The sequence below is a fragment of the Lichenostomus cassidix genome, chromosome 2 (genome assembly GCF_008360975.1).
Source record: "Lichenostomus cassidix isolate B80296 chromosome 2, HeHo_3.0, whole genome shotgun sequence".
Taxonomy (NCBI): domain Eukaryota; kingdom Metazoa; phylum Chordata; class Aves; order Passeriformes; family Meliphagidae; genus Lichenostomus; species Lichenostomus cassidix.
Window position 1 is genome coordinate 45,669,446 of NC_139482.1, and position 14,909 is coordinate 45,684,354.

The 14,909-nt window shown below is 40.8% G+C and overlaps 1 protein-coding gene across 1 annotated transcript; it reads right to left on the bottom strand.

The window, feature by feature from the left end:
• Nucleotides 1-3,072: 3,072 nt before the first annotated feature.
• Nucleotides 3,073-10,583, bottom strand: RP9 (RP9 pre-mRNA splicing factor). Its single transcript, XM_085051381.1, has 6 exons — nt 10,304-10,583; nt 8,612-8,642; nt 7,720-7,849; nt 7,311-7,402; nt 5,822-5,883; nt 3,073-4,737 (listed from the first exon to the last, which is right to left on the bottom strand). The coding sequence occupies exons 1-6, from the start codon at nt 10,501-10,503 to the stop codon at nt 4,518-4,520; spliced, it is 735 nt and encodes a 244-aa protein (XP_084907507.1). The 5' UTR covers nt 10,504-10,583; the 3' UTR covers nt 3,073-4,517.
• Nucleotides 10,584-14,909: the final 4,326 nt, after the last annotated feature.

The following is a 14,909-nucleotide window of genomic DNA, read 5'->3' on the forward strand; positions in this document are numbered from 1 at the left end:
CTGATTAAGGAATGTTCAAGACCTCACAATCAGAGGGCATTCTTACTTTTGGGAATGGGTAATACCAGGTTCACCCAATGATTGTGCCGGTCATCCTTTTGCAGCTCTTGCACTACTCAGTGTGATTTATACTCAGATGCAAGAAGCAATTTAGGGCCTGGTGATGCTCCTGAGGGGATGTGAGTGAGTAGCAGTAGGAGTGTTTAGACAGCTCTTTGTCTGTCTGAAAATAAATGCTATTTTAAACTGGTTATAACTTGTAGTATACCCATGCTATGCCCAGTGCTTAGAGTAGTATGCATGAATGTTCCAGTGTTCAAGAAATAATTCTTTGATAAGGTTATATGCAGTGTATTCTACTCCAACAGTACTAGTCCTGTGACTTTAAAACAAAATCTTCTACTTGGCTTTTTCCCATTCAGCAGCATGGACAATCTGTGGATTGCATCTTAACTGGCTTACAGCTGAATCTAATGTTCCAGTGGGTAAAATGGCCATGCTTCACAAAGGTTGTGGAGTACAAACCGTATTTAAAAAGCTGTGAATTCAAGCCCAGGCTCTCTTTATTCAGCCAGGTAACTAGGCACAGTGATATTTAATTTTGCAGATGCACATACGTGTCAGCTTTTGTTACCACTGCAGCCAGACTGACTGCCCAGTGACTCACTGCAGTGCTGGCAGTACCGCAAACTTGTAACTGTCGCAGTACTGCATTGCCTTGGAAGTTTTTACATGCTTCCTGCAGCATCTCCTGAAAGGCAGATGAAGAATCTATTTGCTGCTTGGCACACCAGTAACAAACCTTAGAGGCCTCTGAGATTGCCATACTGAGAGCATTGCTTGGACAGACTTACTGTCTCTGGCTCAGGATTTCTAAATCATTATTTGTAGCTAACTGAAACCTTTGTTGCAAAGTGGGTGTGGTGTAATCACTGATGTGGAGCTGTGGGTTATGTTGGCTTGCCAGGTATTAATTCTGTATTTTAATTTTCAGTTTGGTAGCACCTGGATGGCGTAAAATTTTTTCCTTTACAATGTCTGCTGTTCTGCCTTATATTGGAAAATAATAACTACAGGGTTTTCTATTAAACTCAAACAAAGGAAGATAAGAGCCAATGGCAAAAATAACCAAAACAACAACAAAAAAACCCCCACCAAACCCCAAAAGCCTGTAATACTCATGGCATGCTAACTGAAGGCATACCAAGCAAGAACAAATTAATTCTTTTTTTAGAGTCCTCAGCTTCCTCTGACTTGCTGCCACTGGCTGTCTCACTGAAAAAGGCTATAAATGCCAACTAATTTTATGGCCAAAGAAATAAGACAAATAACAGTATTTTTCCTGAAATACCTTTCTGACAAAAATGGTTAAGAGTATTAAGATAAAAGACTGGGGAAGATGTATTGCTTTTGAGGTTTGTTTTAGCTGCATTGCACAATTATTTAGTTTGATAGGACTATATAATTATGCTAATATTATCACTTGGACTTTCAGATGGAAATATACTTATCCATGAAGAAGGCCAGAGAAAAATATTTTTTGAACAAAAACATTAAATGGTTATGATTTAAAAAATAAGGCTAGTAAGTCTTCCAATACTATAACTTTCTATCCTGCTTTCTGGGTTTACTTCTACATAGAACTGTTTTTCATTAATATAAAGGGGTGTTGGTATTTAGTCTACATAGTTTTAAAAGACTTATCTTAATTGACAGCTTTGGCACTGTTTAAAATGCCAAATGATGACATGAATCATGCTTCTCAGCATTCTAGCCCTGGCTGCTAAAAGCACCACTATAAATCTTAGTCTATTGAAACTGTTACATTTTGAAATGCTACTTTTATGAGTTGCAGTAAAGACCTACATATATGGGATATGATAGAGACTTAAGAAGCTGGAAATTATATAGGGACAACAAAAAGGAATTAGTTGTTCACATACCTTCCAGTGCAAGATTAAGGTATGTGAAATTAAACTAGCACAAAGCAGTGTGAAAGCCAACTGCCACAGATTAGTAAACAGTGAAGAAGACTTCATTGTTCAAGAAAATAGCAAGGTTTACAAGGAGTGGATATAAAAGAAAATATATATCCAAGGCTACTAAATACTAAAATCTAACCTATAATTCAAAGTACCTGCACGACAGGTACTCTCAGCAGTAGAGGCTGAGAGAGCATTTCAGTGAAGTAACAGAAATAATGCCAGTGAGTTTGCACTGCTCTGCTGGGTAAGCACCTTCTATTAACCATGAGTGGAAAGATACTAATCTAAACAGACCTTTAGTCAGGCAGAGAAGAGTGATTTGGTATCTCAAACTTTTAAACTAGATTTGATACAAGTTAGAAATGGTCTCCTAAGGTACTTTTAACTGATCAAATAATAAACCTTGCTAAAGATAAAGTTCTATTAAAAAGGGGATTGCAAAGGAAAAATTAAATTTCTTTTTATTAAACTAAACTTCAGAACAATCTTAAATGACAAAAGCTGCAGTAACTGAAGAGATCTTCAGTTAGCCCTGCTCTAGACAAGCCTGAGTAAGAATTCTCTTGGAATGCATCAGGTGACTATCAGGCTTGCAGCATCTGTTCACTAATCTATAAATGCATAAATCTCAGCACCAAGTGTGGCAATACAAGAATCCTAGAATGGTTTGGGTGGAAAGGGACTGTAAAGATCATCTAGTTTCAACCCCTGCCACACACAGGGCCACCTCATACTAGACGAGGTTGCTCAGAGTCCTGTCCAACCTGGCCAAGAGAATCAGTCCATTATAGCTCTCGCCAAGCTAGTTCAGCTGTTAAATCTTTTTCTGGTGAAAGGGCAAGGATCTCAAAAATTGATGATGCTGCTGATATAGGGAACTATCGGGAGTCACCAGTAAATCCCATCATGGGATTTAGCTAATCTGCTAAATACAAGCTAAAATACAACTTCACCATCAAGCTCTCAGAATATGATAAAGAAGCTTTTCGTAAGTAGGCCTTGCCTATCTTGCTTTTCCTCAGAACATATTGTGAATGACCGGCAAGGAATGGGGGGGGTTATTTTTACTAAATCAATCTTACACAGGTAGGAGGGAGAAAAAACATTTTAATTTATACTTTCCCTTGTCCTCTTTTCCAAAGCTCTGGACAAAATAAAAAACTATCTTAGATGCATTTTAGTCTATGGTTCCTTGATTTCACTGTTAATGTTCACTCTACTACATTGGAGCTTTAGCATGTGGGGTTTTTTTTCAATTTTAGCATAACCACAGAGCCTAAGTTCTATAGAAGTCCTTTCAAAGCAAATCTAATTTTCTCTTGCCTTTTGCATAATACCAATATCCATCATCTAGTTTCTACCTTGAGGTTTTGAAGAGAATTGCTTAATGTAATGCTGTTTATAGCTATCTCCATCATCCCAGTTGAGGATTTATTATTTATTATTTAAAAGTGTGGTCAGTACATAAGATCTACTAAGTACACAAAACTTTCTCTTCTTCCTGCTTAATTATTGCTCTGTGGTTTTATGCATATAGCTGAAAACCATTTTGAGAGCCTTACACAATTCTGTTCTTGTGGGATGATTCAAAAAATGTTACCTCATCAAATAATTCTAGTAAACATAAAAAGTAAGTTGGACTTTATTACCCCCAAGCCTTTTTAAAAGGAAACACCTCCCTTAACTTGTATCAAAACAACTGATACTGAAGAATATGCAGAAATCAATCTTTTAAATTTCTTACATGAAACTCCTCCTTTTAAATAAGTAAACCCACTACCTCTTTACATTTAAGTTGAATATCTAACATCATTACACTTGGCTCCCACTCCTGTGCTTTAGACACTGTTGATGTTTCACTTTAGCTGTTTCAGAACTGTGTATTAATGGTGGTGATGTTGAGATTTTGTTACTCACAAACAGAAAAAATCAAGTCTTGCTGATGCTGCAATTTTGCCTTAAAGTAAATCCCCTTGATTACCTTTTTTCCCCTGCAGCAGTACTCTTTATTTCCCTAGCTGCCAATATTAGGATAAGTACACAAAACTTCAGCATGTATGCAGAGAAAAAAATACCGTACAACCTGCTCATTATAAGCACCAAAAGCGAGCCCTCAGTGCTCTGCATGGTGCAAACTGCAGTTCGGCTACAGTGAGGCATTGTATATAATAAAATAACTTCATGGAGTAAAGTAAAGACACGTCAACAGGCAGTCTGCTGATGCTGCAGCTTTGTCAGTGATCCCTTGGTGGTCACTGCTTTCTGCCACTGGTCAGCAATGAAGAGGCCCCACTTGACCAAGACTGATGACCCTCAGCATGGGTTTTACAGCACAAAGATATGTTTAATGCAGCTTTCTTCTTTCTGATTGCAGAGCGGCAGAAGAGGATGCCAGTGTAGGATGCTGTATGCATACACATGTATGTTCCAAGTTTAATAAAGCCCTTTCTGGTGTTTTCCTCCTTATTCTTTGGATCTTTCCTCACAGTTCACAAGCAGAGAGGTCAATGAGCATGCAGCAGGTGACTGCTGTCAGTCAGATTCTGACTTTTCATTAGATTTGGATGATTTATGCTTCCTCTTTTTCTTCTTCTTCTTTTCTTTCTTTTTCTTTTCCTTTTTTCTCTTTTTCTTCCTGTGTTTATGTTCTGAGGAAGTGGAGCTGCTGCTATCTTCATCATCCTCATCACTGTCATCACTGCTATCAGATTCTGAGGTAGAGTCCTCCAGGAGCTGCTTTAGTTGCTGTATCCTGAGTTTAAAAAATGTGAATGAGAATCTTTTCTAGCTCTCCTCTACCTGTGGTAATTTATTCTAGCTTTTGTCTTTCCTTCCTGGCTTAAGGAATGGAAGCTGCATGCAAAGGGCAGGGGAACATTTCCTCTTTTGCTTAATTACACTCTTGTTACAGATAATATCACAGAACTGATACAAGCAACCTCCCTTGAGACAAGCAGATGTTCTGTTTTTAGGGACTTTCCATCCCAGTGGACAGGAGAGGCAGACTAGCTTCCTGGCTTATTTCTGTGTGCAAAGTAACAAGGCAACAGCTATCACCAGCCCACCTGGTGATAAGAAGTTCTGGGCTAATCAATACAGAGGCATATTGGGATTATGATTTTATGACATTGATTGCCCTGTTGATACAGAGATGATGTCAATGAAGCTGACAGAGTAAGGTCTGCTCTGGATGCTCAAGTATTTTTGAAAGGCACTCTTCCTTTGTATTTTCAAGGATTACTGGCAAATGGAGACAAAGTATTTGCTTATTTTATTGTTCTCCAAGGATTTCTCTCCAGAGTGCTGCTCTATGGGCTACCTATAGTTTGTTCAGTTATCCCACTGATGCAGTTCAAGCAAGAAAGCATTAAAAACTGCTACTTTATATACTGAATAATGACCTCACAAAAGTAGTAACATCAGGTGCCTAGAACTAGCTTTCTAAATCCACCCCTTCACTTCTACTGAAAGCATTCTGACTTTCCAAATTTGAAAACATCTCAGTGAAGTCAGTGAAAAAAAAAATAAACTGTTTTTCAGGCCTAAACCAAAACAACATCAAAGCACCTGAATTTTGTGGCATAAATGAATATAAGTCCTTTTTAAACTTTGTTTTGGGGAAAATATAGAAGCTAAAGAATTAAAGAGCTAGGATATACTGAAGAGTGACTATTTAGAAAGCAAAAATGCATTAGTCTGTCAACATAAATAAATTGCCATTAAAAAGACATTCTGAGATAAAAGTAAGCTTATATAAAAATGTCACCTATACATTAGTGCCACATTACCAAAATAAAAACTAAATTGAACGTGCAGTTTACTACAGACACACTTACCTCTTTTCTTTTTCATGACGTTTGTTTTCCCTTATTATATCATACATTGGATCTTCATGTGCCTTTAAAGTAGAAAACAGGAAACACGTTATCACCAATGGTTTTATTTACTAAAAAAATAAAACAAGGCAGCCAAATGCAAGAAGCTTTTATCAAAAGATGGAATGTGCTTAGCAAGCTCTTAATTCACTCTCAGGCTTAGCACTGCTTGTCTGAACTGCTGTATTTGCTTTAGGGAAAGCTTATCTAGCTACATCTCCAATGAAGGGGACTCTCCTTAGGCATAATACCTCCCTCCCTCTCCAATCACAGATAACTACGAGAATCCCATACATAATCTGTGGGAATAGCTGGACATAAATGGAATACTCAACTTCAAAATAATGAGCTGTACCCTTATAGCACATTTTAAAAATCTAGATATAAGGAAACAGGAATACAGGAGCAAGGAACCTAAGACAAACAAATAACAAAACTGGAGCTGTCTATCATGCTATGCACTATCATTACGGGCTCTTAGATAGTTTTAAATGAAGTGGGCATTGCAGCAAAAGATAGCTGTGAAGGAAGACAGCAAATAAACTTTGCAGATATTTAAGGTGGATTCATGCCATGCAAGAATGCAGAAAAAGGGTGGGGTGATCATTTCTGTTGGAAGATTAAGCAAACAAGTCCAACAGAGGGGAGAGATAGCAGGTGCTGATCAGAGGTGGGAATTGAAATGTCAGCAGCAAGTGAAAATGTTGGGAATGCACCATGAAGGGCCTTGGACATACAACAAGAATTTGATGCAACGAAGAAGCCTGAGGGAAAATGAAGAATAAAGGTACTCTGGTCATGAGAAAGGGCTAGAAAATACTCTTTGCAGTTGCATACAATCAGTATGAGTCCAGAATCTGGACAGATTGAGCCATGATTACATTTTTCAAGGATAGAAATGAGGACATAGGACATGAAGTAATGATAGCTTCAAATATATATTAATGATGCAAAGCAACTGAAACAGTTAAAGAGATCACACAGGAAGAATCTGCAGAAGTGAGATGTAGCTTCATGTAGCAAGAGATCAGACTTGTAGACAATGACTGGATTACAGACCTAGACAACAGCATTCATGATGTGGTTGTTCACAGCGAGAGCAGAAGGCTTGAAGCAGCTGTAATGTGGGCAGCTCAAGCTTGACTAAACATTTTTTATGTTGACATTTTAATCACAAAAAAATTAATATAATGGTTGAAACAGGCTCTTGAAGATTTCCAATTTATATGTAAAAATTAATAATTTTCCTCTTGAAGAGTAGATTTTCTGCAAAGTAGTCAAACATCCAACCACATCTGTAGCTTTTTCTTTATTAGGAGATTTTCGGCATCTATATTATACTAGAGACAGAGGAAAAGTCCTTAATAAAGCATCATCTAACAGACTTGCAAGATTATGCATTATCAGTACTAAAAAATACAAGTAATAATACTACAATATTGGTACTCACTACTCTAAATTGTTCCAATTTCTGATTGCCTTTAATAAAGAATGGGCATTCCTTATCTCCAGTTCTGTGTCCATAACGTTTACATCTCCAACCTTTAAAAAACAAGAAGCAGCAGTGAATTGCACCTCTGAGACAGATCAAAAGAAGTATAAAAAGCCAAAACCACATTTCTGCAAAACATTTTCAGTCTGTTGGAAGAAACTGAGAGATACAACTAGTATGCTGACAAATGTAACTTCCATAAAAATATAAGGCTATTACAGCCTTCAAGATACTGGTTGTTTTTAGATCAATATGATGTCAATCTACCTGGACTTCATCATCTGTCCACCAGACATTCTGCCCTCCCCCAGAGTAAAGGGATGGATATATGGCAGTCCAATGACATCTGGAATATTTTCAGCCTTACACTGCATAACTTTGACTTCTTTTCCCAAAGGCATCCAAAGCCCTTTTGTCGGGGCATGTGCCAGGAATTCTCGTGCGCTCTCATTGCCTGGTACATCAGGTATGCAGTCTTCTGGTTTTGTTTCATTCTCCTACCAAAAAAAAAGAAAGATAAGGACAATAAAATAAAATAACTTCCTTTTTTTAACTTTGCAAGAATTAATACTTCAAGTGTGCAGACCTTCACTTAACAGGACATATATTTTCCCCCCTAACTCTTTTGTAACACACAAAAGATCTAAAATACTTGACCCTTTCTTTTTATCTCATCCTTGAATTTTGCAGCCAGAACTTTACTGCAAAGGAATTTCATTCCTTCTCATCTATTTTAGTAATTTATTTAAATAAATAATATAAATGAAAACTTAAAGCAGAGACTTCTTTATCCCCTTCCTGCTACTACGACGCAACCATTACAAGAAAGCCATTACAACACAGAGCAGTATTTTTTAGGTTAAAAGCATTACCTTATGGCTTAGGTATACAAATTTGGCAAAAGTAATGATCATGATGAAAGAAATATTTCAGCCTAAGCAGTGGAGAAGAATCTTGAAAAGATGTCATTCAAACTGAAAATCTGCTTTCCATAAATGGCTCCCCTCTATCCACACTATTAAATATTGCATGAAATGTGCTAAGAGATAATGAAAGACCTGATCTCTTCCTATCTGATTCTAGGCATTTCACTCTGGATCACCAACTCAAAGAGGTCAGCTTGTAACGATTCTCTGAGTTTTTCCTGGGGATCACTTACTTTTCTCTAATTTATATAGATAACAGAGACACTTAAACATCAAAAAACAGGTTTTGTGCAAATCCCTCATAATCCCAAAAACTTACTGCTATTTACCAACCTTAATTAGCCCAGGGGGTGGTTTCTCATAGCTGAAAAGCAAGAGAAGTATTGTTACTCCGCAGCGCAGCAGACAACTAAATTGAGAAAATACAGTTTTTCAGTGGCATAGAGTTAAAACCTTCAGCTCACATTTTCCCTTAAATTTTACCCTATATCTAATAACTAAAAACTACAGCTGAACACAGATAGCTGGATGCAAGCTGACTGACAGACAGCATTTCTCACATCACCACACGTGTCTCTTGCAAACATCCTTCAGATTCATATTCTTGTGGGAGCACAACTACTTGCTGTGAATGTGTGGTATATTCAATTTAGCCTCAGTTACCACAAATGCATAATTCTCTCTTCTTTTTCTGTAGCACCCCTTCCCAAGGTCTCACTGATCCAAACTTCTTTACTCCAGCACTGCTGAATCATAGTCAGCTGAAAATGTCAAGTCAGACTGTTCCTTATATCTAGTTTTGCCAGCCAAAACTAATGCATAATAATTTCATCATCTTCTGTGTATTAAACCTAAAGACAGAACCCTACTAACCAAAGTACTGTATTTGCTGCAGCAGTTCCTTGGGGTAACAGTAGATACAACATTTATTAAAACACAAGAAGCAAACAGGTGCTACATAGAGCACACAGCAACTGAAAAAAGTGCATGAGCTAAGGAGTTAAATGCCAAGGCAATAGGAAATGGTCCTGGAGGTACAGAATACCTAGAAATGACCTAGAAAGACGAAGGCCTGTATAACTGAATTTGTATTGGGTTTTTTGCCCCCCCAATCTCATCTGTATTTAAACAGATACACTGTTTTCTGTAAATTGCTGCCTTAGCAAAAGTGTAAAGAGTGATGATCTTAGAAAAGAACAGAGATTTTCTTTTTTGTTTTGTTTTTCAACAGTACATAAAGAAAAGCACTGTGTAAGCTCAGAGTTCTAAAATCCTCTGCTTTTATGGAAGACTCTTTTCAACAGGCCTTTCCAGACATTATCCACATATTAGCTCACCAGGACACAAACCAGCTGTACAGGCTGTACATCATTTTAGGCCGTAAGTTTGATGGCATAGGCAATATTTCATTGGCACACACACACCCCTACATACCTATAGGAATGCTAGGCACAATCATGCTAATGCAATAAGAACAGCAGGGGGAAAAGGTGCTTTAAGTATGTTCACCCTATCCTTATAACAATAACTTTGGAGTGCCGTTTGGTGTATTTAATAACATACGGATTTTCACTTCCACGTGGGATAGACAAGAAAGTAATGTTGTCGTGAAACTTCTGACCTTTTTATTCCATTAAAATAATAATTCCTTTTCAGGAAATGGCATAAAGCTTTTACAACACCACGGGCTACTAATGGAGTCATCAAGCAGATCTCAAACCCTTTCATTCCGAATTTTTTTGAAAGTCCATTCTAGTAGAACAACCTCTGCCTCTATGCTGTACCTCTCAGACGTGGAGGAAGCTAGGAGAGCCCCGTCCGTGCCCCAAGCCTCTCCTAAGTCACCAAGCAGCTCTGCAAGTGGCCTCGAAGCCCCTGTGCCGACTCACCCTGAAGGGGACTGGGGGGAAATAAACACCACCCCCCAAAAAACCCCAAACCCTGCTCTGCAAACCAGCCCCAAACGCCAGCAGGGTGTGCTCAGGGCAGAGCCGGGGCGGGAGCCTCCCCTCCTCCGCTCCTTACAAAGACTCCAGGTGCTGGATCTTCTGGAGCTGCTGCGCCTCCTGCCTCTTCCGCTTCCTCTCATGCCGCTCCTGGGTCCTGCCGCCGCTCGCCGCGGGTTCCGCATTGCTCCTGGCCCGCGCCCGGCTGCCCCTCGCCGCCTCCTCCTCCGCTCCCTCCTCCCCGTCCTGCCCCTGCCCCCTGGGCGCCCGCTGGGCCATGGCCGCGGCGGGCAGAGCCGCGGCGGACGGCGGGGCCCCGGTGCCGCCCCCTGCCCGCCCTCCGCATCCCGGCTTCCGGCCGAGCGCCGACTTCCTCCGGCCCGGCAGCCCGGGCACCCCGCTCCGCCCCTCACCGGCCCGGCAGCCCCGGGCACCCCGCCCCTCACCGACCGGGCCCGGCAGCCCGGGCAGCCCGCTCCGCCCCTCACCGGCCCGGGAGCCCCGGCACCCCGCTCCGCCCCTCACCGGCCCGGCAGCCCCGGCATTCCGCCCCTCACCGGCCCGGCCCGGCAGGAGTAGTCGGTCCGTGGTCTTCCCGCCGCAGACTCAAGCATTCCCGGCGCCTTACCAGGGGTTAGGAATAACGTGTGGAGCGTTGTGCCTTCAAAACACGGATATTTAACATAGAAGAAGTACCAAACGCCCCGGTCATTCCTCTGTGCAGGAGGGCCAGCGCTCCGCTCTGGTGAGACCCCACCTGGAGTGCTGCATCCAGCTCTGGGGTCCCCAGCACAGGAAGGACATTGTGATTTGTGTCAATAGAACTGTTAGAGTGAGTTCAGAGGAGGCCACTAGGTTGATGAGAGGGATTAAGCACCTTTTCTGTGAGGAAAGGCTGAGAGAATTTGGATTGTTTTTCTGGAGAAGGCTCCGGGATGACCTAACTGCAGCCTTCCAGTACCTGAAGGGACCTGCAAGAAAGGTGGAGAGGGACTTTACACAAGGGCATGTAGTGACAGGACAAGGGGGAGTGGATTAAAACTGAAAGAGAGTAGGTTTAGATTAGATAATGGGAAGAAATTCTTTACTGAGAGGGTGGTGAGGCACTGGCACAGGCTGCCCAGAGAGGTTCTGGCTGCCCCATCCCTGGCAGTGTTCAAGGCCAGGTTTGATGGGCCCCTAAGCAACCTTGCCCAGTGGAAGGTGTCCCTGCCCATGTCAGGAGGTGGAATAGATGATCTCTAAGGTCCCTTACATCTCAAAGCATTCTGTGATTCACACACCAGGACTGAGAGATATGTGGATAGGCCTGGGGGAATATGGCAGTGGGTTGGTCATGAGGTGTAAGGGAGCAGGTGTCTCCAGGGTGGAGGGAAGGCTGAAGGTGTTAACCTCCTTTACTAAGTTGGGGATGCAGCTGAGGGCTCTCTGAGGTGTGAAAGGGTGGCTGGGTATGCAGGGAGGACCCCATCATGGAGGACCCCATCATGGTGCTCAGTGGGCATGCTGAACTGTGAGGGTGGTGAGGTACTGGAACAGGTTGCCCAGGGGAATTGTGGATGCCCCATTCCTTGAAGTGCTCAGAGCTGGGTCGGATGGAACACTGAGCAACATGGTGTAGTGAAAGATGTCCCTTTGCGTTGCAAGAGAGCTGGAACTAGGTGATCTTAAAGGTCCTTTCCAACCAAAGCCATTCTATGCTTCTATGATTCTATGCTTGCCAGTGACCAAAATACATGTGGCTGGAGGGAGGAGAAGGTCAGCATCCAAACCACTCAGAGCTGGTGTTGGTTTTTCTTTCTTTTACTTTTTTTTTAAAGGGTGGGTTGGTGTCGTGGAAGGTATGTGTTAGTTACAGGGGAAGGTCTAGCACCAAAAAGTCTCTAAACAGAGACTTTATTTTGGAAGCAAACCCAGTTAGGTCTGGTTAAGGCCATGCTGCAGTGGTGGGACCTAGCTGACTAGCAAAGGGCAGTTCTCTTCAGTGTATGAGCACCTCTGGAGAGCCAAATCTACCCCCAGCCTTTGCGGTTTCCTGCCTTGGCTGTGATCTCTCTGTTGAAGGATGAGCAGCAGAGGTAGGTTAGTGTTGGGAAGGCAAAGTTTAAATTTCTGCTTTTGTCTCATGCTGAAATTCAAGGGCAAATGAGATTTCAGGAACTGCTTAAGAGCTGGGTGAAATGCAAAAAATATATCTTAGAAGTCCGGGAATTGAAGGTGTTTCTAACTGTGATCGTTGTAGTGCTTCAAAAGTGCACATCAAAGGCAAAGGATGGTAATTGCTATTACAGCACCCTGTGATTCTGCAGTACAAACACATGCTTATCTTTTACAAGGGCAAAAAGCAGTCTTGTTGATTATTTAACAGTCCAGTATTATTAAACAAGCACTACTTTAGTATAATTTTAGCTTTTACTTGGTAAAGCCTTATTTGGTATGAGCAATCACGTCTTGTTTCTACTTGCATTCAGCTGAGTGGCTGCCATTGTAACTTCAGATCCCAGGAAACAATTTTTGTCCAATTAATTGTCAAAGTCCTTTTCAAGGAAAAAGGTACTTATTTTAAGGTTTAAACAAAATAATCTAGCTTTTGCTTGTCATGTACACTATTGGTGAAGAATTTTATTTCATGCCCCAAATTTTGTCAGTTTACTGGCACTGGAAAGGATGCAGTGATCATTCTACCACAAAACAACACTCAACAGCAAAGGAACATAACCTTGCAAATATATTTACCAAAAAACCGCAACTCCTGCTCTACATAAACTAAATCCAACCTATCCACCTGGCTGAGATGTCATGAGATGGTGCATAAGTTGTGAGTAAACCATTTTTATTCATCCCATGGGTTTGTAGACAGCTTGTGTATTTTGCTTAGCAGTGGGCCTTTGGGGAGTTTTGTTAGTAGCCTTTCCTTGGGCCTAAACTCAGAAGAACAGGCTGAAATGCTGGCATGTCTTGAAAAGGCAGATCATAGCAGTTGACCCGAGGTGCAAAACTCCATTAAGACCTCTTGTCTAAAGGCTTAGAGGCAAAATGAGTTTATTTGCTAATCTGTGTTAAATATCTGTGTATGAGGCAAATGCAAGGTGATGTGATTTAATATAATCCACTGTGAAGCTGGTTAAGTAGATGACTTGATATTTGCTGGAGGCTAAGAGATTTGCTGCTGTGACACTTCTGGCATGTGTTAACATGTCAAATTTCAATCACTCTGTTACATGGTCATGTATCTTCAAGCAACAAGTGAGGCAGGAGAAATATTTATAGGTGTTGCAATTGCATTTAAAATGTGTGAAAGAGCTTAGGTGAGACACATTATCAATTTTTCACTTTATTTAGAGAAATGGCAATAGTTACTAACTATTGGCAATCGTTAGGGACCAGCTGGACTGATGCCTACTAAATAGAGACTTTGTGTTGGAAGCAAACTGAAGTGATATAATAGAGTTTTTTTGGCCTCCCTTTCAGACCAGTGTTGTTATTTTCAAGTGCCTTTTTACTTCGCTTTTTCAAACCAACAGAGTAGTCAGACTCTGAAACAGCTTGCCAGCGTGATAGGACAGTGACAGAAAACCTAATATGATTCTAAGATGGAGTGTTTCCAGTTCATGAATGGCATTCTGTGGGAGAGATGTGTGCAATAGCAAAAGAGACAGGCATTCTCCAGAAACCCTACCAGTCTCTTTCATACACCCTTGACTGTCCTTGGCTCAAGTAAGAAGACTTCTGCCAGTTTGGAGAAAGTATGGGACTGGCTTAGATGACCTCCGATTCAATCACTCCAGCCTTGACAGAATAATTGGTGCAAGTTCAGGAACTAAGTGCATGGTCTCAGCAGAAGTGTGGGGTTGCAATGGAGGCACATAGTATAGAACAGCCCATATATAGAACAGTATAGAAGTATAGAACAGTATAGAAGAACAGCCCATAGTATACATAATCCTCTTCTTACTGTTAAGTCAGTGGGATCTTGGCTATGTTCTTTGCATTCTAGTGGCTTGTACACCCAGGCTGCAATTTCTGATCAGATCAGGACTTTTGGATGGCACTCTTTACTGCAATAACTTATTGGGACATGCAGAAGATAAAATTTGATAGATGCATAAATCGGCTCTGGCACAGTGGTTTAAATGTGTTCTTTCTTCAGTTTGATGCAAGTAATTTTCAGTGCTCTTTTTTCATCTGTCTTAGAAATGAACTTCAGCACTTTATTAGCTGTCTTAGTAACACCACGGCCAGGCTTTTTTAGGAAGAGCAGATTGTTTAAAGCTGTAGGTAGCCCCAAAGTTTCTTTTCCTTCTTTTTCTGGATTCCTGTGTTGCACACTTACCCAAGAAGACAGTTGCTTTCATATCAGTCCTTAGGAAAGATTAAAACAAAATTAATTGTGAAAAGGAGGGACTACAAAAAGAATAATTGTTATTTTCATTTTTATTTATTCTGAAACAAAGATGCTCAGTATCTGTTAATTGCTTAAATCTGTTCTATTTAAAGTGTTTATATTAACTGAGGATCTAGTTCCTGGTACTTAGAAGGATATTTATTTGAAGTTGTGGGGTGGGGTTTTTTCCCTTTATTTGAATGCAGTGCTTCAGCCATTTCAAAATGGTTATTTTTTGGGTAAATGTTTCTTACCACGGGTGTCATTGTTCTGTTAAACATCTAAGAAGAAACATTAATTG